This window comes from Stigmatopora nigra, chromosome 16 (assembly GCF_051989575.1).
Source record: "Stigmatopora nigra isolate UIUO_SnigA chromosome 16, RoL_Snig_1.1, whole genome shotgun sequence".
In the NCBI taxonomy this organism is placed as follows: domain Eukaryota; kingdom Metazoa; phylum Chordata; class Actinopteri; order Syngnathiformes; family Syngnathidae; genus Stigmatopora; species Stigmatopora nigra.
The window spans coordinates 1,892,589-1,916,844 of NC_135523.1; the positions used below are offsets into that span (position 1 = coordinate 1,892,589).

The 24,256-nt window shown below is 46.6% G+C and overlaps 1 protein-coding gene across 3 annotated transcripts; it reads right to left on the reverse strand.

The window, feature by feature from the left end:
- Window positions 1-618: 618 nt before the first annotated feature.
- Window positions 619-24,131, reverse strand: LOC144209906 (rho GTPase-activating protein 21-B-like). Of its 3 annotated transcripts, XR_013329276.1 has the most exons (26): window positions 23,722-24,131; window positions 22,875-23,068; window positions 11,054-11,227; window positions 10,353-10,374; window positions 9,167-9,259; window positions 9,004-9,082; window positions 8,865-8,919; window positions 8,654-8,677; window positions 7,064-8,477; window positions 6,853-6,999; window positions 6,663-6,765; window positions 6,554-6,590; window positions 6,371-6,493; window positions 6,010-6,309; window positions 5,873-5,937; window positions 5,544-5,802; window positions 5,274-5,432; window positions 5,136-5,214; window positions 4,995-5,068; window positions 4,832-4,921; window positions 4,627-4,752; window positions 4,511-4,552; window positions 4,299-4,404; window positions 3,654-4,011; window positions 2,930-2,961; window positions 2,334-2,451 (listed from the first exon to the last, which is right to left on the reverse strand). XR_013329276.1 is itself a non-coding variant. In XM_077736466.1 (25 exons), the coding sequence occupies exons 2-25, from the start codon at window positions 22,926-22,928 to the stop codon at window positions 1,456-1,458; spliced, it is 4,653 nt and encodes a 1,550-aa protein (XP_077592592.1). In that variant the 5' UTR covers window positions 22,929-23,068; window positions 23,722-24,130; the 3' UTR covers window positions 619-1,455. The 3 variants fall into 3 exon arrangements, 1 of the variants encoding a protein (XP_077592592.1); XM_077736466.1 differs by lacking the exon at window positions 3,654-4,011 and having other exon boundaries at window positions 619-2,451; window positions 23,722-24,130; XR_013329275.1 differs by having other exon boundaries at window positions 2,338-2,961.
- Window positions 24,132-24,256: the final 125 nt, after the last annotated feature.

Sequence of the window (24,256 nt, forward strand, 5' to 3'; positions counted from 1 at the left end):
ATTAGTTTCTCTCCATAAAAAAAAAGTTATATGATATCTGGATTTCCCTAATATGGACATAAACATATTTATAATTAACATTTAAAAAAATAGTAAGCTTACTGTAAGACAAAATGACATTTGCTCAAGTAAAACTTCAATTAATAAATATATACGCATAAAAACTCGAATCTGAACATTAACATTTATTATAAAATAAGAGTAAGTTAGCCTTCATGCAACAAATAAGCACTTACCTCTTCTACGTGAATCCTAATGATGGGATGTCGCTTCTCTTTCAGCTCGATTTGTATAAGGACACATGGGGCGCGTCTAGGAGTGACGTCACAGTGCATGTCCTCTCTCATTGGACGCGAGTACATGCTGGCAAACACATTGTTATGGTGATTTGCATTGTTAGTGTGATCGTACTTACTTCCTATTTGGCATGATGGTTTACTGGGTGTACTTCCTCTTTTGGCCACTAGACGTCAGTAAAAGTGGTCATTTTGAGTCTAAAATAGAAAAGACAGTTAGTTTAGTTGAGAAATTAAATATTTAACTGTCGGGAAGGGAAGATGTTTGAGTGCGATTTACGGCGATTGACCTTACAATTTGATGACAGAGGGCACTCATGGAAAAATTATAAAGATGATTTATTTCCAGTGTTCTTCGGGGAGAGGAAAAGTTTGCGCTCGCGTGTGTGCAGGCGAGTCTTTTTCTTTTTTTTTTTACATGAGAAACAAAAATGGAGAGAGAATGATGTAAGAATCTTAAAATTCATACAAACAGTAAGAAAAGGGTCAAAAAGAGGCACTTTTCCTTTTTAGATGACAAAAACAAAGGTTGACATCAAATGGGGGGGACAAGACGTGGACAAATTAGGATTCTCTCTTTGTTAAAAAACAAAAGGATGATCTTACACCAAGTATTATATACTTATGTGGAAGAATTCCAGTACATTTCATTTTATTTGATAAAATTGTAATATATTTGTAAATCTCTTGCTGTCGTCGCTGTAAAAAGGGACAAAAAAGTGGACTAAAGTACTTGGACGGAAAAATAGAGCTTTTTTTTTTTGCATAACGAATGAATACGGCCAATCCAATGAGATTGGGAATAAACCACAAAGTATGAATTTTTTTTTTTTTACATAGACAATATTTGATAAAAATGTGTGTGTGTGTGTCAATTCCCAAATTGTTAGTTTTCAACTCGCTGAGAAATCTTGTGCATTGTTGGAGACACAAAAGTTGTGTCTGTTAAATACGCTTGTACATTCTTCTTAATTTAAAAAAAAAATAAACCAAAAAAAAATTGGACGTGTGGGAGTCTGGCAGCTGCACACGTAAAGTTTGTAAAAAAAAAAAAAATAAAACAAGTGTACCCTGCAGCTGAGAGCACATTCGTACAATATCGCCACATTCGTCCTGGTTCAGGGGGCGGAGTCAGAGTCCTGGTTGAAAGGGGGTGGGGTCAGAGGTACTGGTAGAAGCGAGAGCGCACCACCTGCGCACCGGACAGTTTGTGAGGGTGGGCGTCGTCCCCGGGCGCCGCTTTGCTTCTACCGTTGGCGGGAGTTGCGTCCCCGCCGTCCTCAGGGACGGCCTTAGGGGGCGAGGGTGAAGGGGAGGGGCCTAAGCCTAGCCAATCGCGGATGTCAAAGTCCCGAGAGGCGCGTCTCCGCCGTGATTCGGCTGTCCGCTCGGCGCCTTCCCGCCAGTCGTGGACGGCGGTCAGCTGGGCGAAGTCGCGCTGACCGCCCACTGTGTGGCGCCGTCGCACATTGTTGCGCCGCCGGCCCTCGGGAGGGAGGGCGTCGTCGGAGGAGGAGCGTAGGCGGAACTTGAGGCGCTCGCCGATCTTCAAGCGCCAGGCGGCCGGTTCCGAGCGCTCTGATTCGCTGCGGGAGGACGAGCTGAGGCTGCCGGTGGACCGCCCCTTTTTCATAACCTCCAGGACCCGGGCCAGGCGTGCCGAGGCCTCGGCTCGGCGTTCTCCGCCGGCCGCCTCGGCCGACGACTCGCTGTCTGTCTTGCTTCGTGGCGAGCGGCGACGTGGTGGGGCGTCACGCTCCGTCGTTTGGCGGGCGGTGAAGAGGCGGGCGCCGAAAACTGGGAAATCGCTTTCGCTGTCGGTTTCGGCGGGCCGCCGTTCGCTTCGCTCGTCGTCCGCTTCCTCGCCGCCGCCCGTCGGGAAGGTGACGGATGAAGCGGCGGAGTAGTCGGAGGTGACGGAGCTGACGTCCGCTTCGCCCACTCGGGCTTTCCCCGAGGATGGCTGGGCGTCGCCAGTTTGCCCGGCGCCATTTTCCCTCCGCTCTGGGGTCTCCTCGTCGGGGCAAAGAGCGTCCAGGTCGTCGTCAGAGCTGCTGGGTTGCACTTTCTCCTTGGACTTCTTTCTTTTGCGCCCAGCGGCGGCAAAAATGGAAGAAACCAGGAGTTCTCGTCCGCAGGGGTCCTTGCCCGAAACCTGACAACACAGCCGCCAGCGTTCAATTTTGCATCATTACCCAAGATTCTTTTAAATATACAAAAAGGGAGGGATTTTTGTCTAAGTTTGGGCATACTCGCTTCAACGCAAAGTCATTCTGTCGTGGCCTAATAAAGGTCAAGCCATATATGGAAATACCTGCACTTTGGGGGTTTGACCACAAGGTGGCTCAGATAAAATTGGGGCAAACAGGCCATTCAAGAGGGTTTAAATAAAGCCAAAATATTGTTAAAGCTAAAAAAGTAGAGCAAAATTTTGAGCTATCTCCCTCCCTTCCCTTTTTCCTACCTTTTCCTGGGAAGCGTCACAAAAACAAAGAGAGAATAGTTAACATTTTTAGAGACATGACACGTCAGAACTGAGCGAGGCAGCGAGAAGCCATGCGGGCGCCGCAAAGGACTTTGTTTGGCGAATGGTTTGTACGGGAAAAGACGTCCCGCGCTCGCCGTCCACTCACCTTTGACTTGGCAGAGTCGCTGGTTGGAGAATCTGCGGGGAAAGAGAAGAAGGTTAGATGGTGGAGACGAGATGAAGAGGAAAAAGTGTGCGGATGGAGCGGTGAAAGCGCACAATGTGGTGAGAACATGCTGTGAGAGCAGATGCGCCCCCTGCTGGGTCAAAGCGTGAAAAGGCGTGCGCTGTGTGGGGTGGACACGGAACACAATTTGTCTCCAAAAACATCCCTCTTCTGCATTGGATGGCGTTCACACGAGACGATGGTCACAAGTATTGTGCTGCGCGATATGGAAATAAATCGATACGATATCGATATGACACAATGTCAGAAGTGTAGATTTTAAAAAATAAAAAATATGGCCTTTTAGGTCATAAATGGGGGATTTTTGGTGCAAATGTTGGATTTTTTGAAAGGAAATTGTCAAAAATATTCAAAGTATTACACACATAACGTTATGTAATAATAGCTTTGGAGCCCTCTGCGGGCCAAAATGGTCACTGCAGCCTGTCAAATTTGGAATCGCGCAGCACTTGCCAAGAGTGATGTAATGACGGAGGGGGGAGGGAGGGTCACAGAGGGGACGCTGCGCGAGACGGTGGAAGGGTCAAAGTGAGAAAGCGCGGGGACGTCTCCCGCCCGCCCAACGTTGAAATTCACGGCCAACGTGCCCCTCTGCGCACCCCCCTCGCGTACGGATGACGTCGCGGCGGGCGGGTGCACGTACCGTGCCGCCTCCCCCGGGGGCCGGCTATGAAACAGTGGAGGAGAGACAGCGGAGAAAGCTCTTTTCAGACACTCGCGGCGGCTAAATGCGGACGACGGAAAAGCCGCCGCGGGGGGCCGAAGTGGGGGGGGGCGCCGTACTGTACCGTCCGTGTAGCTGCTCGCTTTTATTTTGTTTTTTTGTGGGAGGGAAGGGTGAGGGTTACCCTTTTTTTGTTAAAGGAACCGCGGGTTCCGGCAGACTAGGCAGCTACACCGCGGGCAACAATCCTCCTCCTTCCTACAGTTCCAGCTGTCCATCACGGACATTATAGAGTCCATCAGTGACATGGCGGGGTGATAGACTCCGCCCACTTGGCCTGTGTCAAGATCAGTATGTGTGAATGGCGCGGGAAAAGCCTTTAGGACACCCGACAGAGCCTCGCTAGTGGAGACAGAGGGATCGAGACGTGGCCTGACTTGACTGGGAACACTGCAAACAACATTAGTCACGCAAAAAAAGAAACAAAAAAAAAGAAAAGAAAAAATATAACGCAAGCCGGCACGCCACGCCAAGCGGGTCAAAAAAAAAGCCGTCATTTATCGCACGGCGATAAATCCAAAGCGCTTTTTTTACGTCAAACGCGAAGATGGCGGCGGGTATTACCTGATACTTCGCCCTGCGGCGTGCCCGTGCGCCCGATGTTGGTGAGCAGGTGGTCGATGTTGGGGATTGGCTGAGACTCCACGGCGCTCTCGTCGTGAGAAAATGTCTGTCGGATGGAAAATGGCCACAATATTAGAGAGATACATATCTTTAAGCCAGCAAGCTAGCAAACATAGCTAACAAAAGCAAAGATGTGCTTTGATTAGACTCACCACGGGATCGCCATTGCCTTCTTCGGTGAAGAACCAGTCATACTGCCCATCAAAAGAAAAATAATTTGAAAAAAGCAGCCATATTTTTGCCTATTCTCTAAATGGAAGCGACCTACGTTCTGAATGAGGGTCTCCACAATCTTGTACTGGTCAGGCATGTGCGTCACCATGTGGGTCATGTTGTCCTCGGTGGTGCGCACCAAAGTGGGCCCGAACACGATGGCCAGGTTCCTTGGTTCCATCTGGGAAAAAATGAAAAAAAAAATTTAAGTATTGAAAAGATTGTAATGGTCAATAGGAGGAAAAAATGCGAAAGCTCACCTTGTTCTTTTCCGATTGGCCCGCAACGGTTTTCAGGTGAGCCGAGAGGAACTTGAGGGTCTGGTAGTGGTGATCGGGCAGTTGGCCCAGCTGAAATGGGAGTGGAAATGGCGGGTGAAGAGGATGGCGTAGGGGGCGGAGTCAACGGGAGACCGGGACCCACCAGCCTCTTTAGCGCTTTCAGCCTTTCCACGGGGTCTTCTATCCGGTTGGCCTGGATGAAGTCGGCGTAGCCATCTGCGAGGGGTGGGGCAAATAGAAATGAGCGACGCCCGCTCGGGGAAGACAGACAGGCGCAACCCACCGTTGGTGAAGAGCGGTTCGGGAAGCTTCCGGAAGAAGGACTTGAGCAGACTGCTGATCACGTTAAGATCTCGCCATTTCTGCACGACAAAATGGAGGTAAATTGACGAAGGGCTCGGGGCGGTCTGGCGGGACTTACGTCATCCTGGACGTCGATGTCATGGACGCCCTTGTTGTTGAGCTCATCCTGCATGCTGGAGATGGCGGCGTTATTCCCGGGCACCCTGTAGATGCCCGTGTACTCCAGACCTCGCTCCTCCACTAGTTGGCAGCATACTTCCACGATCAGCGGGACAAACTGCACCACAAAACCATGTCAACCAACTGGGGAATCGAACCCATGAACCCAGAACTGCGAGCCGCGCAGAAAAACCACTACCTCACCGTGTCACCAAATTTCTGGGCTTACCTTATTACCCCGAGCAGGGGGGCAGTCGTCCAGCCGCACTCCGAAGGTGACCCCGTGCGCGGACCTCCTCTCGAAGGGTTTCCTCATCAGGTTGGGGATGCCCTTTCTCCACACGCCTTTGTCCTTGGGCGGGCTGGCGTCTTCCGCCGCCCTGGGCGAGTTGGGACTTGGCGTTTTGGAGCCCCCCAGTAGCGTCTGGCGGATGCTGAGCGACTGGCGAGACGACCGTGGCGAAGGCTCCGATTTGCCACCCGTCGGGCTGATACGGGAGAAACAAAGCGTCCGTTAGTAGAGACTTTACTACTAAACCCCGCCTTTTTTCCTCTTACCTCATCAAGGTATTGTACTCTCGGATCTTCTGGCTGATAAGGTCGTGGCTGGTAAAGGCCGCGTTCTGAAAACAACAAATAGAATAAGCCAGGAGCCATGTTTTTTGAAAACAAAATGGCCGTAACCCAACGCCAACCTCCTCGTCCAGCCTGGCGCTCTCCTGGATGACGCCTATCCAGGCTAGCATGTCCTCGCGGTCCTCGGCCTGTAGCAGGTACTCGCGGTCAGAGGTGGTGAGGCGCAGTACGTTCTTGCGCTTAGTGTCACTGTAGGAAATGTCCACTAGGCAGGCTCGCACGCCCACGGCCAGCGGCTCGTCCGACGTCCGGCAATTGGCGTGCGCCCGTCCGTCCTTCTTGTCCTTGTACAGGCAGAGGTAGTGACCCCGCAGGACGCCGTACACGGGCTTCCAGGCTCGCGTCCCTCCGCCAGATCTCTGTGGGAGAACCAGATGTGAATCTCCGGCGCCCTCGTGGGTCGGAGCTCCTCCCACGTACCTTTCCCTTGTCTGTATTGAGCTGCTTAAAATGGAGAAGCCCCTCCCGGGCGGCGTCGCAAAAGACGTCGGATGACGAGTCCCGCCTGGATCCGGAATCGTCCGACGACCTGTCCGCCGTGGCCTGTCGTCCGCGGGAAAAGTCAGCACGCGCTCGTTGGAAGCGTTGGCGTGCCGCGCTCACCTTTCGGAGGCCTTTGAAGCTGGCTATTAAAGATCTCCTGGACGAATGGGGGAAAAAACAATGAGTGTGAGTGTGTGGCAAATGTTTGGGTGTTTGGCGGCGAGCTCACCCTCCGCCATCTTCCCGGTAGGTGTCCAAGCCTTCGTCGTAGGAAAGGGAGCGTTCCGTTTTGCCGCCTGAATCTGACTCGATGACGGTGAGCCGGAGAGATTCTGGAAGTTTTCATTTGTATTCAAATAAAAACAATATTTAATTGGAGATTAGTTTTTGATGGGAATACATGCAGGGAAGGTAAATACCGTGATCGTGGGACATATGTCGGCGCATCAGGGGCGACGTGGCGGTCGGGCTGGGAGGGACGGTGGTGATGAGGGGCGTGGCCGAGATGACGGCCGAGGCCGGAATGTTGATGGTGTCCAGGTCCGTGCTGGGGCTGGAAGGTTCATCTGTGGGCGGGGTCAGACGAAAATCCGTCATGTCTAGCACTTAATTGTCATAAATTGAACTTACCTATGAAGGGGATGGAGTCCAGGGAGTCCCGTAGGTGTTCGGAGGCATACTTCTGGCGAGGGATTCCAGGCCGCCGGAGGTGCGCCGCTCCACGGCCGTCGCTCCAACACGCCACCGCGTCGACGGAACCCGCCTTCACCAAGGGCGGAGACGTGCCTCTCTTGTCGCAAACTGAGAAAATGCAGGACGGGGGCCGGGCGCGTACCACCGACTTTGTTTTTTGGCCCACGGCGCCGTTAGCCACGAGGCCGCTCGTGACCAGTCGCTGCGAAGATATTTTACAAGGGGCTCCCGAGCAGGACGACGACCTGCCCACTGGACCCACTTCGTTCCGGCTCTCCATTTTCAGACTGTCGGCTCGGGTCCTGAGGTCCGAGTGCGGGGGTGACGTGTACCCCGCGTGGTTTCCCGCAACATGGCTTCTTTGGTCTGCGGCTTTGGGGGCGGTGGCTCGGGGCTCCGGGGCGGCATTCTTGACGGGCAGTCGCGAGGGCCGCGGGACGTCGCCGTCCCCCCTCCAGGGAGGTTTGCCACCGTCGGCGAGGGGGGAGTTGGCTTGTCTGTCGACGTCCCGCCTGAGGTGAGGGAGCCCCCTTTGACCCGACCCCTGCCGGCTGGCTCTGGCCTCCTCGCCTTGGCATAGTAGAAGCCGCTCCTCCTCTTCGGGCTCCCCGGAGACGCCCAGGGCGTCTTGTGAGGCGCTTCTTGGCCAGTTCTCGGAGCGTTCCGACCCCCCCAACCTCTCTTGAGAGGCGCTTCGTAAAGGGGGTGCGCGGGTTGACCCGCCGTTGACCCCTCGGTCGGTGGATACGCTTCTCCACCTGACCTGCGAGGTTGCTAGGCCTCTCTGGGCGCCGCACGGCGAGGGGGCCCGCTGCCGGGAGTAGGCGGAGCCTGAATCGGCGGCGGAGGCAGCGCGCAAGCTGTCCAGGCGCTCCTGGATGGTGCGGCAGCCATATGCGTGGAGTCGTTTGGCGTCGATGTAGTCTTTGTAGGTGGTGTAGTTCTTCCAGTCGATGTTCTGGTGTGGTGATGGCTGCTCGGTTTTGGGGGATGGGGAGTTTTCGGGGCGCTTGGGGCCGGCTCGGGTACCCGTGGGAGGGCGGCGGGACGGCGACGAGGCGGGGGGTCTGGCATGGGTCTGTGGGGGGGCCGTTTCCGTGGGGGAAAGGTAGCGTTTGTCTTCGGACTTGGCTTGAATCGGCGAGGTGTCCTTGTGGGTAGGGGGCGAAAGCGGGATTTCCACCCGGATGACCTTCTCCGTGGGAGCCGGGTCTCGGGGGGCGTCGCCCTCGTTGGGGTCTGCCGCCTTGGTTTCGATCCGGGGGTAGCAAATGGGCGGAGGTTGGGGGATGTTGTGGGCGTTGCCGCTGTATGCCGCGTTGCCTTTGAGGTACGCGTCCTGAGAATAGGCCTGCGACAACAGAGTAGACAAAGAAAAGGTTAAACTTTTGACATATTATTTCTTTTTAATAAGACTACACATTATAAATGCTATGTTTTTTTCAAATTTTCCAGGCTTTTGTCAAATCTTCATTACTGTTAATAACAAAGTTAGCCGTTAGCTAGCAGTGCAATTTCTAATCTTACCAGAGTTGTGATGTCCCTGGAAAACTGCAGTCGGCAGCGAAAGAGGAAAAAAAAGCAAGCCAAAACAAGTTGACAGAGAAATGGAGGGAAAAGGGAAAGCTTCAGAAATATTACAAAAGGAAAAACTGCCACAATTGAGGTTTGATGTCCAAATGGGACGGCGCCATTCATTTAGATGGGGCCAGTTATTATAGTTTATAAAGGTCATTACCAGTTGCAGAATGTCCTCATCCTTGGGCATCACGCAGAGTTCCAGCGAAGCATTGCTGAGAAAAAAAAAACAAAAAAGACAGAGCATTAAAAACAAAAAAAATCACAGGCCAGACGTGGACAAAATGGTGGCCACTCACCTGTTCTGGATCAAAGCGATGACCTGCGAGTACGTCTTGCCGATGATGCTCTCGCCATTTACCTTCACGATGCGATCGCCTGGGCCAAATAAATTATTGGTGAAATAAAAAGTAAAATAAAACAAAAGCCACGCCCCATATTTAAAATTAAAAAGCAATATACCTGTACAGAGACCAGCTCCGTGTGCAGGCCCTCCATCCTTAACTTGCTTGACAAAAATGGTGTCCATGGGCTCCAGGCGACTTCTCTGCCTCCCTAAAAAACAAATAGAACATGTCAAATATCCCATAATTTATCCCCAATATTACAAAAATACACGACATGCAGATTATCTTGGTATTTTGTGTTTAGCAGTTGAGCAAAAATTGCCTTATCTAATATCACCATAGTGCATTTCAATTGGTGACGTTATACCACTTGTGTCCACAGGAGGGCAGCGAATCACAGGCACTTTTCCTCTTGTGAGTGGATTTCATATGTAATTTCTATTTTTTTTCCACATTCCAATTCCTGGCGCAATCTTCTTTTTGATTGGCTAACCTTGTGTGAGGGTAGACACCCCCCCCCCCCGTTGTGCAGGCATGTGTGTGTGTGTGTGTTTCCAAATTGGATTCCACAAATTTTCTTGGGTTAAATGCGGAGCACTCTAATCTTAAATTCCTGAGGAAAAAAATGGTGTTTAACAATGTTTTTGTGAAACTTTGTTAACTCCTTCAGTGCCATTAATGAGTGATAAACATGGAAATCAACATGATTGGACTTCTATATGTTATAATAAATTAAGGAAGTGGTGGACTCATTTTGAAGCTGTCAATGATTATTTTTATGAATAATTTGGTCATTCATGGTTAAATTAATCTGTCAAATGAGGCGGAAGTCAAAACGTAAACAATTGGAGCTTTCTAGCTAGCGTACCGCGATGTAGCGCTAAATCCTCTATTTGTACGTCCACCCCAACCCCCCCAAAATGGAAAAAAAAAGTGAAGTTGACGGCGCTGCAAAACACACAAACGGCGAGAAAAAACACACGGGGCACGCCCACTAAATGTTTTTCCAACCAGGACAGGAAAGTGTGGAATGCCAAATAGCCAACGCCGCCGTCGTCTGGAAAACAACATTTGTTCCATTTTGAGCGAGGAGAGACAACAAAAAGTCAAAAGTTAAAGTCCGTTTTGGGTTTTTTGAGCGTTCAACAACTCTCTGTCCACCGTTTGCGACCGCTCTTTTCTGGCGAGCAATCACATGAGCGCGGATGAAGCGGCTTTTTATTCCCTGGCAAATATGTGCTACTATTTCAAATTGAAATTTCTCATGTTTGCTTTTTAATTAAAAAAACGTTTTTTCTTACCTCGACTGCCCTTCTCTTCATCCTACAGAAGAAAACAGAAAAATTAGTATTTTATATCTCATACACTTATTTTTTTTAGGTCCTAAAATTGTTATCAGTTTTTTTTGTGGTTGTACCTGGCAACCGATGCGATCCAAAAGCCTTCCCGTTAAAAGCCCTGGCCTATTTTTCGAGTAAAAACCTTAACCCGCTCGCCCCGCGGGAGTCGGAGCACATCATTGGAGCTCAGATTAGTGAAAAAAAAGGCAGATTGGCGACGGTGGATGCCATCCAGAGGACGACTGGCCATCGGCCAATCGGAAGCTTGGCGTGTCCTCTTTTGGGACATTTTGTATACCAAAAAAAGTAGCATATTCGTCCAAAAAATGTCTTTTTTTGTCAATCGTTAAATGTTAAATATGTTAATAAAGTTTGTAGTCAATATTGCTGTTCAATAATAACATTTTTTTCATTAATATTAACAAGAAAACTTACTTTTTAGAAGAAAAAAAATTTGGGCAGCACAGTGGGTAAGTGGTTGGGGAGTCGCCCTAACGGCTCTGGGGTTGAGGGTTTGATACCTTCACTGTATGGAGTTAGTTTTTTTTTGTTTTTTTTCAATGCACTCCGATTTACATCCCCGAAATTAAGCTAATTGTATGCTAACTTGATCCTTACTATTGGTAGTTTGTCAAATAATTGAGATGACATTTGCGGATTACCTTGATAGAGTTGTGCACGGCCGACTCGGGCGGGTAGACGATGAAGTGGCGCAGCGTGAAGCCGAAGCCTTGAGACGTCCGGCGGAGGCGTAGCGTCTTTGGGCCGGGCCAAGAGAAGGGCTCCTCTTCTGGACCGGGCGACGTCGCCAAAGAGGACCCGTCCTTGGCTTTGGACTAAAATTGGAAGAAACATAATATATTATAATCACATAAAAAGATATTTTGAGCATTTTAAAAACAATAATACACCAAAAATAATATAAATATATAGACAAAATACACACGGGGTAAAAAACAATATGTGGCAAAATAATAAGGCCCGCCTCTTTGTTTTCGCACATGTGGCTCTGGTTAGAGTGCCTGTCGGGGGGCTTCGGGGGGCTTCTCGGGGTGGGGCGGGGCTCTTCGTCTTTGCCTGATGAGAGAGAGACTTATCTACTGCATTCCTTCGCCGGCCAATCGGGCGGGAGAATGACAACGCCCCGAGTATGAGCTAGCGAGCTAGCCAGCCATTGCAATGAATAGCATTTAAAATGCAGTAAGACCTCGTTTATCACGGGGAATAGGCCGCAATAGGCCATGTAGGGACTGTTTTTTTAATTTAGTTTTCTTTTTAATATTATTTAGACACAAATTCCACCGGATTTCCAAGCTAACACGTTTACTCCACGTTGACGTTGCGACACTGTGTGCTATTTTTTCCAAATTCCCGTTCTATTTGTGTCTTTTCCACATGGGATAGTAACTGGCGCTATATTGAGCGCGCCGTGGTAACGGGATGCCGCTCGCCACACTCTCCAAAAAGGAAAACGTTCCACGACTAGGGGGTTGTCTGTTTGTCATTCTCGTCTGGAAATTTTTTATAATGGTTAGCGTGTCGGCCTCAACGTTCTGGGGTCGAGGGTTCGATCCCAGTGGGACCTGCTGACGCAAAATAAGTCAATAACAGCGAGATTCACCCTAACCGTCGCCGCCCACGTCTGGAAATGTCAGCGGACAAAAACTCCATTCAAGACGAAGAGGCGCTACGTGTATGCTAACAGTCCATCCTGAATGTAAACTTTGGAAGTCTAAAAGCCTTCTTTGAGTCGACTTTATAAAAGAAGCGAAGTGGAGAACATGGAAGGACGGATTAAACCTGGAATGGAACCCTCATCTTAAAAATGTCAGGCGAACGAACGTCCTAACCACCGAGCTGCTTCTAGTCAAATCAGAAAGGAGGAAAAACATTCATTTTCTGGACATTTTTGCATGTTAGCCATTATTTTACATTCAAGCAACAATGCAATTGAGACCAGTTCTAACAAAAAAATCTATTTTGTTATTCCCCCCATAAAAAAGCTATCCTGAATTGACTTATAATAATAATTCCCCCTGCTTAATCCATCCAAGGGTGCGGTTCCCAATCCCCTGTTTTGCACTTGGCACGAAACACGCGTGACATAACCGTCGCAAATCATTTCAAGGCCGAGCGTACGACGACGGCGAGTCGGAATGACGTTAAAAGTCGCAAAATGTTTCCAGGGATGGCAAATTTGGACCACCTTGCCTGCAAGTCGTCAAAGTTGAGGAGGCGGGACACATTTTTGGCCAGGAGGGACTTGTCCAAAGAACATTTTTCGACCGCAACCGAACGCCGAGCGGATAGCTGCGAGTGGGCCGCTTACACGCATTTCTGTTACCGACGTCATGTAAACATTGGGGCGTTCGGGTCGGAAATGTGACAACATAGGCGTGCCGTTTAACTCTTTCGTTACCAATGCTGGGCTTTCCCTGTCAAGTTTTACAATTAATCAATAAATGACAATAAATCTAGGTTGTTCAAACTGACTATACAAAAATATAAGCTTAATATGATTGATTTCATGCTTTTCTATAGTTTAATCTTGTGAAAAAAATCAAAACATGAAGAAAATCAAGTAGGATTCACGTTTTAGTTTTAGCTAGGTATGCTAATCTATAAAGGGGAAACTTTACTTTCAAAATAAGAGAACATATTGACAATGTACAGAATGGAAAAGCCATTTTAAACATGTTATTGTGTTTTAAAATGAGTTAAAATGGCTGGAAACTTTCAATATTACATTTATTTTTCCTGTAAATTGCCTAAAATAAACATTTTTTGCTATTTTTTTTTGTAAAGACCGACATAGTCAACTACTCGTTGGATTTATTTATTCAGGGAGGGGCAGGTGTGAGCCAACAGTGATGTCCTGTATTAGCCTCGGCTAAAAGAATGGCGTCTTTGAGCTCAGCGCTAGCTAACGTCAGTGCTTTTAGCCACGTGACGAAAAAGTGCCCTAAATCTAAATTTTGTTTAAAAAACAGTAACACCATTGAGTCTTTCCTAATAAAACAAACACTTGAACTTTTCACTTTGTCCTTGTGGACCGCAAACAAACACTCATCTTTTCTAACTTGAATATCCTCTAATTTAATCAAAGAAAAATCCCAAACAGCCGCGGTTTCATTTAGTCACGCATTCACCCGCATTAAGTGAAACATGGTTACGTAACATTTTAACATTTTCCCTCGCAAATATTCAAAGTTGAGCGCAATTATGGAGAAAAAACTAATTTAGATACCATTTGTTTGTTAGCAAATTCAACCGTTAGCCGGCACATTAGCTAAACGGAAGCAGGGGGAGCGTCCAGATTGAGCGACAGATGGCTCGGCGCCGCCATTGACCGCGGTCCCTACCCCGTGAGAGGGGGGAGGGGCCTGACGTCAGGGGTCGACGGCGAGGCCAACTAGCGAGAGCGAGCCGTTACGTGTTAAATCTGCTGCTAATCTTCTAGCCGCCGAGCGAGTAGATGCTTTCGACAACCGCGCAAACGGCGAATTAGCTTTCGGGGGGGGTCAAAGGTGAAAGGTTACACGCGCTGGAGCTGCTGGGATTTAACGGCAGGTGGAAAAGCCTCCATTCATCTTCGCTCGGTTACCCAGCGGCGTGCGTTTTGGGTTAGGGAAGCTAGCGGGGAACGTTTTTCTTACGGGGCTATAAACGTCCCTCCCAATTGAGTTTGGGGTTACATCATCGTCAAACGGCTTCCCGCCCTTAAAATGTCTGGCCGTTGAGCTGTTTCAAGTCAAAGTGAAAGAGTACACACTAGGTCTTACATAAGGGGTCAAAGGTCGTGATTAAATGGTGTAATGACACTGACAAATTGGGATGAACGGTGCTAATTAGCTCAGCTAACCTAAGAAGTTCAATTAGTCCAAGGACAGAGTGACAAAGGAGAGAAAAGGGGGTGGGTCTAGAAAACTGGAGAAGTCATTTATGGATTTTTTCATCACGTCCTGTTCCGTGGCTGTTGGAAAAGCACACGGCGCCCTTTTGAAAAGCGGCAACTCGTTAGGTTCCGAAGTGAAGCGACTAGGGAGGGAAGAAGAGGGCGCGGTTTAAGGATTGGAAGCCCCTCCCGCCTCCTGGAAGCCCATCTGGAGAGCCTCGTGACCCCTCGGATTGAAAGCGGCGGAGAGATACGCGCGATGGAATGCGGGGATTGCGGAAAAAGAGCCGGCCGGAATAGTCCCGCTAGAGCGCTAACGCGTAGCACTTAGCTGCCTGGTCTGCTCATGCTTGGTTAGAAGTCAGCTAAGAAGAAAAGAATGAGATCAGAAAATGATTGCAAACGACTTCACAAGGCCATAATAACAGAGACATATTTTACAAATAGACTAATTCAATACCAAAATATTAAGTCACCAAACAACAACAACTAAAAATACATATACACATAGTATACAGCCATAATCTCCATTAGAATTTACACATATAACATAAAGTCCACACACAAATTTGACTTTGGGAGGCTGTATCTGGCCCCCAGCCCGCCACTTTGACACCCGCGGTTTACAAAGATTCCTTCAAATTCCCCCTCATGACTTTACGAGAGAATCCCGCCGAGCGGCATCGTCCGCCAAACGGGACGCCGATTCCAACGGGCGCTGACGCGCAAAATCTTTACTACCGCACACTACAATTTTACTGCCTGATTGAATAACGAGCTGACTGGAAGAAAAAACAAAATACAGCGGGCGCGGTTACCAGTTACTAGACGTTTACTCGACGTGACAAGCCGGGGGGTCTTCGATTTGGACTTCTTTTCTACTATTTGTAGCACTGAAAGAAAAAATGCAAACAAATGCAGGTTGAAAATGAAGTATCCAATCCCCTGCCAAACCTCCAAAAAACTGTGGTCAGACGCGCTAACCGCTAGCTCACTCAGCTACCACAACAAAATCCCTATAAGCCAACTCTGTCTAAACTCCCTGGCAACGTTTATGAAGCGTCTATGTTTGAATTTTTGATAGTAATGGAAGATATTTTCCTGCCATTGACGGCGCAATATGTCCAACTAGTGGATTAGTTTGTATGTATAGAAATAGCCGATGTTATTGTACTGCGGCCATTTTCAAATGACATCCATCTGTTTTTTGCTGGCCGTGGCCGTGCTTTCTAAAAAAAAAAAATCTGGCGTCGATTGCGGCAAGATAGAACGGAGGGACGGCGGGATGGAGGACACGCCCCCCTCGGTCCTCCAAAACAAAAGGAGGAGGGAGACCACCATTTGGAGATCCTTATGTCGAGGAGCTCAGAAGGAAAAGATGAGGGATTCTCATGCTTTCCATCTGGTTCCGGGCGTGGTCGCCGCCGTCTCAGTCGCCTTCCAAAAAAGTGGGTGACGCCTCGTCCAAATATTGTGAAAATGTCCAAAATCTTGAATGTTTTCCCCCCAAAATGGCCCCACTTTCTGCTAGCTTGGACGCCGTTAAAAAAACAAAACAAACAGTACTGTTACTAAGGTAAGATATTCCACTTCATATCAAAAACACAGAAAATATTCAGTCATTTATTTTCAATACTACATAGTGACCCCCGAACCTCAGATTTGACCCCGTCTTAGCTCGTCCCCCCCCAAGCACTCCCGCATTGCACCAGTAGGACGTTACCCTCCGTTTTCTCCCTTAAGGCCAAAACGAAAACCGTCCACGATATCGACGGGGTATTTTTCTCCGCGATTAAGCAAAGCCGCGCCTGTTTACCCCCCCGAAGCCGGCCCACATATGTCGGGGGGGATTACGCACCGGGGGGAAGGGACCACGGTGACGGTACCAAGTGAATCAGCATTCTATGTTAGCTAAGAAAGAAGCTAAGCTAATAACTATAAGCTTTATACTACATAAAACTATTTTCTTAACGCATGTTCTTCAAAAAATTCCCATCTATTGCAAACCAAAGAGTTTTTTTTAGGTGTAAAATGTCAACTTTTGGCTGTAAAAATGCTGTTTGGGAAAAAAACGCCATTGGTTATTATCAGGTTTAAGTAAAACTATACATTGTTTTTAAGTAGCAAAGCTAACGCTATACAACATCTAATAGTTGTGTTATTTTTAATTTTGTATGTCTCAACTTTAGTTTTATGGTGTTAATGACTAATAAATATTTGTGATAGGAACTAATAAGCAATCAATAACAGTATTTGAACGAGTACATTTATTCCATAATGAAAATCTCCTTTAAAACTGTATTCTCCATTAGCAATAAAATTAGCAAGTATACACTCAAAAACAAGGCTAACAGGGTTTTCCGGTCAAGACACAAGACAACTAACCACCACATGCGCTAGTCAGTAGCTCACAAAACGTCTTCAGTCTACTCTAGAGTGTGTTGAAAGTTTTACGACACTACTTTGGTAGCGCTTGGCTTTCATATGCTAATGCTAGGGGCGATTGTTCGGGCCGACGGCCTGGAATGGCCTGGAATGCTTTCCCCACAATGGAAGGAGAAAGAAAAGACCCAGACGCAAGGACAGAGATGGCGAAAATACGGGTTTGGCAATTCCCGGGTGAGAAATCCCACATTGGGGACGGACAAAGGGAGTTTAAGAGCAGGTGCGCCAATCGGAATTCCCCCGGGGACCGCCCCTTTATGGCCGATTTCATAATTGGTCTCTTTGTATATAAATTATTCATCCTGGAGACTCTTTGAGGGTTTTGACAGGAGTGAGGTCATGCCGGCAGAACCTGGGCTTGGTTATGGCCCCCGGGGTCGTGTTTCCACTCATCTCGCCAAAGTGGGGGCAAGGGGAGGGCCATAGGGGGGGCGAGTATTATTTACCCACGTGGAAATGGCATAATAATCCACATGGAAATGGGTGGTTTAGGGATTTCCTTAATCTGATGGTTTGGAAAAATGGGTTTTTTTAAGTAGGGACGCCCAGTACTGATTTTTTTTGTCAGTATAATGCGAAAAATAAGATAAAGATACAATGAAAAATGATAACAAAGTGAAGCTCAAGATAGTATGTTTTGTAATGCACCACATTACAACAGAAAACATTAAACTAGCATTAGCATTTAGCACTAGTGTGGCTAAAATCCACTTTGTCGACATTGCTAAAAGTTCTGACCAATACAACAAGAGTTTTGCTATCGCAAACAAGTATGTAAGCAACACCGTCTTATTTCTACGGGCCACCATCCGACCGGGTGTCGACCGCTAAATATTTCACAAGCCCCCCCTTACAAAGGCCAGCCCAAGGATTTCTCCGAAACTGAATTAAGGCGGGTCGGAGAGAGTGGCACGGCCGGCCTTTGAAAACAACGACGACACAAAAAAGCTTCCACAATGAGCCGGCTGTACCAGCGTCCGGTCAAAAGACCAAAACGGGGCAGATGAGATGACTGGTGAGCCTTGAGACGGACTATACAAAGAGTACTGTATGTGACAGCAGGATTGAAGACTTACTTTATGCTGGACTTTACCCTTACTACAGTAATATTCCGCAAATTCATAAATCCAGTAATCCAATCGTCAAAAAATCCCATGTACCTGCAACACATACAAAAATAAAGCTCCACGGGATCTCATTTACTAATGCTTTTCTAAAACTTTCCATTATTTCAATAGCTTTTTCTAGCAAAGGAATCAAAAAGATAAACAGAAAGTGAACTATGACTCACGTTTAGGTTTTAGCTAGCACACAACGTTACATTTCAAAATGAATCATCAGTTAAAATGAGCTAAAAAAAAGTATTTTCGACTCCCTTTCTGAAATTCCACAACTTTGTACAATTTCAAAACCCGCCACCCCATTGGCGACCTATCCCCCGGAGACAACACGAGCAGGGGGACACTGCAAGGCCGGCACGCCAAGCACGCCACAGTTTCCACTTCCACCCAATGAATGCCGGCTATTTATACGTAGCGCGACTGGGATGGGGGGTGCCGTTCCCGGTGACGCACCTGATCGCTCCAGGCGCAGTAAAAATCGCAGACCAGACTCCAATTCCTGTTCACCATACAATCCAAAACATTGAGCTGTGACATCTTTACTCTGGATTTGACTCAATGTGAGCTTGGGTCGGGCCACGCCGACACACGGGGGCGACGTAGACGTATCCGTGCCCATCTGCGAAGCCCTCCGCGTCAACTAGCGTACGCTAATGATGCGAAGGGACGGTTCGAGGCAAAAAGAAGAGAGAAAACGTCGCCGGGTTAATGAGGGAGAGGCGTCGCCATGGTTACGTTGGCGAGAAAGCCCGAGCGCTAGCTCGTCTCCGCAGCTGTGTCGCAGCGTCTCGCTCGCCGACCGACGCGGCCGCAATGCAGGACTTCACCTGAGGGGGGTTTTTAACCTCATCACTGCCGGAAGCTACGTCATTCAACAACCTGTAGTCCATTTCTTAGTAAAAGAAACTACAAAAAAGCTCAAAAAATGTTTTTTCTGGCCAGTGAGTAAACTATTTAGTTAAAAATAACGTGTTGCTAATGAAGTAAACTGCCGTGAAATAGACCAGTGTTAGATAGTTAGCATACAGGCTAGCTGCCGTGATTAGCAATAGCATGGGAACCAAAACAATGCGACTTTAGCTTTAGCATGTTGACGTTAGCTTTTTGTACAATTGCAATATAGTAATGTAATGCTAGCTTATTTTTTTTAATCAATTTGACAAAATTCTAGGATTTAAATACTGCATTTAAAAAAAAAAAGAATCATCTCTGCCTGTAGAATCTCTTGAGAGTCTGGAGACAGGATGCCGCCGCCCCCCCCGTCGCCGCCGCCGCCACGAGGTCAATTCTACAACGTAAACCAACATCAAGTGACTTCCCCACCGCGGGACGCTGGAAGAAGATCCCAGAAGCTCATTTTCAGAAAGACTAACTGGCACACGATAAACAGTCGCCTGGTTTGTTTACGTTCCCCCTTTTACCTCCCTCGGGGGGCGCCGCGACACCCAGATGGTTGCGATTTTCCGATTTGCCCGGAAGCGTTGGTGTCAGGCGCTGCTACCGATTAGCGGTCGCGATTTAGCCCCGAAGCTAGCTTTTAGATGTTATTGTTTTAAGAAAGCTTTGAGCACACAATGACATAAAAAAATCTATAACTTGGATGGAAAACTGACAGAGGAATGTAATTTTCAGCGTATCTTTAAGACGGAATTTCAGTCTGATCCAAATTTGTGTCTCCAGATAATCACCCACGTTGACTAAACAGTTTCAGGGGCAATCGGAAGAGCTTATCTCAAAAACGACACTGGAAACGGCAGTTTCCGCTTGCCTACATAAACAAGAAAAACAAAAAAAAAATGAAGAACTTGTAATACATTTAAGTCCCTAACCTTAACTATTTAACAATGAGCCCCTCCCACATCTCCACCAATCGCTATCCCGCACGTGAAAAAGCACAAACACAACACCAACTCAATAGAATCCAATCAAATGTGAATTATAGATCTGGCACAGCACAACAGTTTGTCCAAAACAACACATGCTAACTTCAGACTGACCTCTGTGGAATCGTCTTCGCACGCTATGAATGCTAATCCTGTCTTACTTAGCATTTAGCTCATGATCACAGAGATTTTTTTCAGTGACTTACACATGACAAAAAGCTTTCTTCTTTAAATTATAGGGATTTCAGAACATATGTAGCGGTTGAGGTCAGTTACATAAATCAGAGATCAACAAACACGTGGACAAAAGTCACGTTAGCAACATATTTTGTGTATTGACTTTATGTTTCATGCTAGCTTTTATCCAATTTTATTATAAATCTAAAAACTAAAACATTATTAAAACTAAGACTACTCCATATCCTCCCTTCTTTTCACGTACCAAATACCTTTAAAAATACAATATATATAGTTTTTAAGTTAAAAGAGCAAGATTAATATATAAAAGGAAAAATAAAATGTATTTTCCTAGTCGTAATTGAATTGCAGTTCAAGCTCAAAATGTCTGCCGTGAGTAGAAAATGTCAAGTTGCTAATCAAAACATCACAAGACGAAAATAGAAAAATATGCCCGTCTACACATCGCTTCATCGCCATCTAAAAATAGCGTGATGATAGAAAATAGGAGACGGAGAAAAAGGACGAGCGAATGAGGTTATCGGGCTGCCGGAGCTAAATTTAGACGGAAAGATCAGAGCAGAAAATGTTGGCGTGAGTGGGGAAAGGGACGCTTGACGGGAGGTGAGCTGGTTCTCGATGTGACGCCGTCGGGTTGCCCGGCAACCCACTTGACTTTTGGATATGATAGGCTGTTTCGGGAAACATTTTTACACATGCTAACGTACTTAATTCTGGTCAGACAACTTTTAAAAAATGTAAGTTTTATCAGTATTTAACTATTTGAGGGATAGCGGACATTGACTTAAATGTTAGCATTAGCTTAGCGTATTTATTTCAAGCCCAGAATATGTGGTGTGGTAGTAAAACCAAAACAAATTAATTCTTTAAAAAATGATCGCAAAATAAACATAGGTCAAACTTATTGGAATGTAATGTGTCTTTATATGTATTTCTTTTTTAAAAAAGTTTTATTGTATTTAAAATAGTTTCTATTTATTTAGAATTATTTGTTATTTTTGTATTACTCGGAGCTTTTTATTACTTGCTTTTTAAATTGATTTCAATCAAATGAATCATTTATTCAATTACATATCATTATTTATTAGCCATCGCAACACTATTACTACGATTGAAAAAAGATTGACTGTGGGCGGAGCCTTAAAAATAACAATGCGGAATGTAAATAATAATGTGATAATTGAGGTCGTGCGTCCAAAACAGACATAGTGCACGTGGGGGGGTTTCTCTTCGTGACAGGGGGCAGCTGTGTTTTCACGGTTTGGGCGGCGGTCACTGTGCGTATTCAAAAGATGGGGGAGGGGCTTGCTTCGAGACGACGCCCCTTCCTCATTAATGAGACGGGACGGGGATGGCGAGGGGGGCTTTATCCCCACCAGGGGCGTTCAGTCAAGCATGAAAAGTTTGTGTGCGTGGGCGTAAACAAGAAGATGATGTCATAGCGCTTGGGGTCAAAGTGTCGTTGACGGAAATACGTGTCCAAATCACTTGAAATGGCGAAGGCTGGCAGCTAGTATTTGAAAAATTATAGCGTAAAAAGTAGGGCGGGTCAATTTAATAACATTAACATACTTTCAATAACAAAATATTAATTTATATTTACTTACAAACAGGCTATGAGTTAATGCTAAATAGTTAGCTTGGATAATTTATATCAGAAATATTTCAAGAGTAACAGGTTGGAAGTAACGGATATATTTGGTATTTTAAAGTCTGGGTCTTTAAAAAGTTTTGGTCAACAGTACAAATCAACTTCAAAACAACGATGCTAACGCGCTAACAAGGTCGCCAAATCGCAAACCAAACCGTTATTTTTCTGTAGCTGTGTCAAATCCGCCATTTTATTTTGAGGCCATATCGCCCAGCCCTCTTAAGCGGATTAGCTCGCTGGCACGCACGCGCCCGATGCCGTTTTCTGACGATAATCCAAAACACCAACAACGACGACGATGATGATGATTGCGGTGACGTAAGCGACCCGATGGCGGCGCGCGCACTTTGAGTCGGGCGAGTCTTCCTATAAAAAGGCAGATTAGCGGCGGGAGCATAAACGTCTCTTTGTGCTGCGCTTTTTTTTTTTTGCTCTTAAACAGTTGTCACGGAGGGGAAGGGATGAACCCGCTCAACCCGGACGCGTCGCATACCCGCATTCCGTCTTGGGTGAGAATGCGGCGATTGTCAGCGTGATTAAGCGGACATGGATGACACTTAACTCAAGGGTTGCTATTGACGATGAGAAACGAGCCGAGAGTAGCTTGGAAAATAAGACATGAGTTTGAGTACTATCATCACCCACCCTCCCCATCATGAATTCTTTATCCTCTGCAAGGAGACGAGTAAAGGCTAGGCTTGCCACGATTAATCAGCTGAAGTACAAATAGTAAATAAACTATTTACAACAATTGATAAATCATTAAGAACATGACAAGTAAATATGCATTCATTACTATAAAAAATGATATTGTTATATTGATGTAATTTGTGTTGTGTATTTTATTTAGGTTTTTCTTGTATATATTACATAACAGTTTGTATATGCTAATATAGGTTAGCTAAATTTTGTCTATACTGCGGTAGCATGGGGTTAAAGAATAAAATGTGTTGTGTATTTTATTTAGGTTTTTCTTGTATATATTACATAACAGTTTGTATATGCTAATATAGGTTAGCTAAATTTTGTCTATACTGCGGTAGCATGGGGTTAAAGAATAAAATATTCTATTATTTTAAAAAAATATATAAAATAATTATCGTTTCAAAATGAATTGATATTCTAGTCGATAGTATTTTAAATAAACAGTAAAACGTGGGTTTTAATGTAATGTTGGGGCAAATGTGCATTCATTTAAGGGAAAAATTTTAATATAAATATATTCTCGCCTATAATATCTTTTTGAAACATTTGTAACCACATCAAGAAGACAATTTGGAATGGTCCTACCTGGCACGGTACATGCCGGAGTGGATGCTCCTCGCTTCCATGCGCCGCCATCATTTTCACGTCAAAATCCGGAGGTGGGACGAGTCCTTGGGGGGCCGCATGGGGCTCGGGTGGTGTTGGTAAAAGTGGAAAAAAGAAAAGCAAAATCCTTATCCACCCCGTCCTCCTTCTTCATGTCCGGTTAAGGTGGGAATCTAAACAAGAATGGATTACATTCAAAGACTCCGTGGAGGAAAATGATGATGAACTCCATTGTGATGTACAGTAGACACAAGCACAGAAGTACTAACTTGGCAATATATTCATTATGGTTTTCAGTGTATTGCATCATATTGACAGCCGTTTGCTTTTGGGTTGCAGTGACCTCACTTGGAGAACTAAAAGGAGCAAAATATTAGGAACAGCTGCCCGTGGAATGCAGGGTAAAGTCAAATCACACATTTTTTTTAGGGCCACAACTCTTGCTTTAAAGATGGAGTGAAAAGTGAAGCCCCCCCTCCCAGGGTGGGATATTTTGCATTAGCATACATAAGAGACGTGTGATGTCACCTGTCAATGATTTCCGAATAAGCATGCAAGCACACTCCTCTCAATGAGTGACATTTACGTCACGTTTAACCTTGCACGGCGTTGCTTTGTAGTGATGCTGATATTTTTGTCCTTATTCAAAGAGGGGAAGCTGACATTTCTCCATTTTTTTTCGTGCACGTCAACGTGTCACTCTCTCGTCACGTTGATGTGTTCGAGACACATTGAAAAAGAACGTTTAGTCTTTTTATTCGCCCTAAAATAAAACCGATAAACTATGTTATTTGGTTGGAAATATGCAATGACAGCGACGGAGTACCTGTTAGTTTTGAAGAAAACGGGAAATGGGCGACCAAGGGAGTCGAAGGTCCATGTTAGGTCGGCTCCGGAGGGATCGGCGGGATGCTGTGAGAGGCTCAGCCCGCCAGCGGAGCTCCTCCGGCGGCCTCGACCCGCTGGAGCCGCTCGCTGCCTGCTCGGCTGGAGAGAAAGCGGCGGGAAGAGCAGCAACGAGAGACGCCCCTCGGCGGACACTCATTCCTGACACGTCCTGAATGTAAACTCCGGTGATCATTCATTTCCTGCGTCCCCGACCATGAAATATGAAGAAAAGGGCGACAAAAAAGAGGAGAAAAGCGTGTATTCCTACGAGGTCCCAGTTAGCGGTGCGACCATCTATGCCGTGATGGACGCCGCGGAGGGCTTGGTGGAAGCCCTGCCTCTTGGCCCGCCCATCACTTGATGTGAGCCAATCTCGTGGGAGGATTAAATTTGGAATTTTGACGGGAGACCAATAGGCGTCAGTGTTACGTAAGAGTGGCTATAAAGAGCAGAAGGTACCACAACAACGTTGA

Coding starts and splice junctions, on each gene's coding strand:
- LOC144209906 (XM_077736466.1), bottom strand. CDS start 22,928: ATGATGGCGGCGCATGGAAGCGAGGAGCATCCACTCCGGCATGTACCG. Junction 6,766..6,852: donor ACATATGTCCCACGATCACG/GTATTTACCTTC, acceptor GAAAACTTCCAG/AATCTCTCCGGCTCACCGTC. Junction 4,753..4,831: donor GCCAATCGGAAAAGAACAAG/GTGAGCTTTCGC, acceptor ATTTTTTCCCAG/ATGGAACCAAGGAACCTGGC.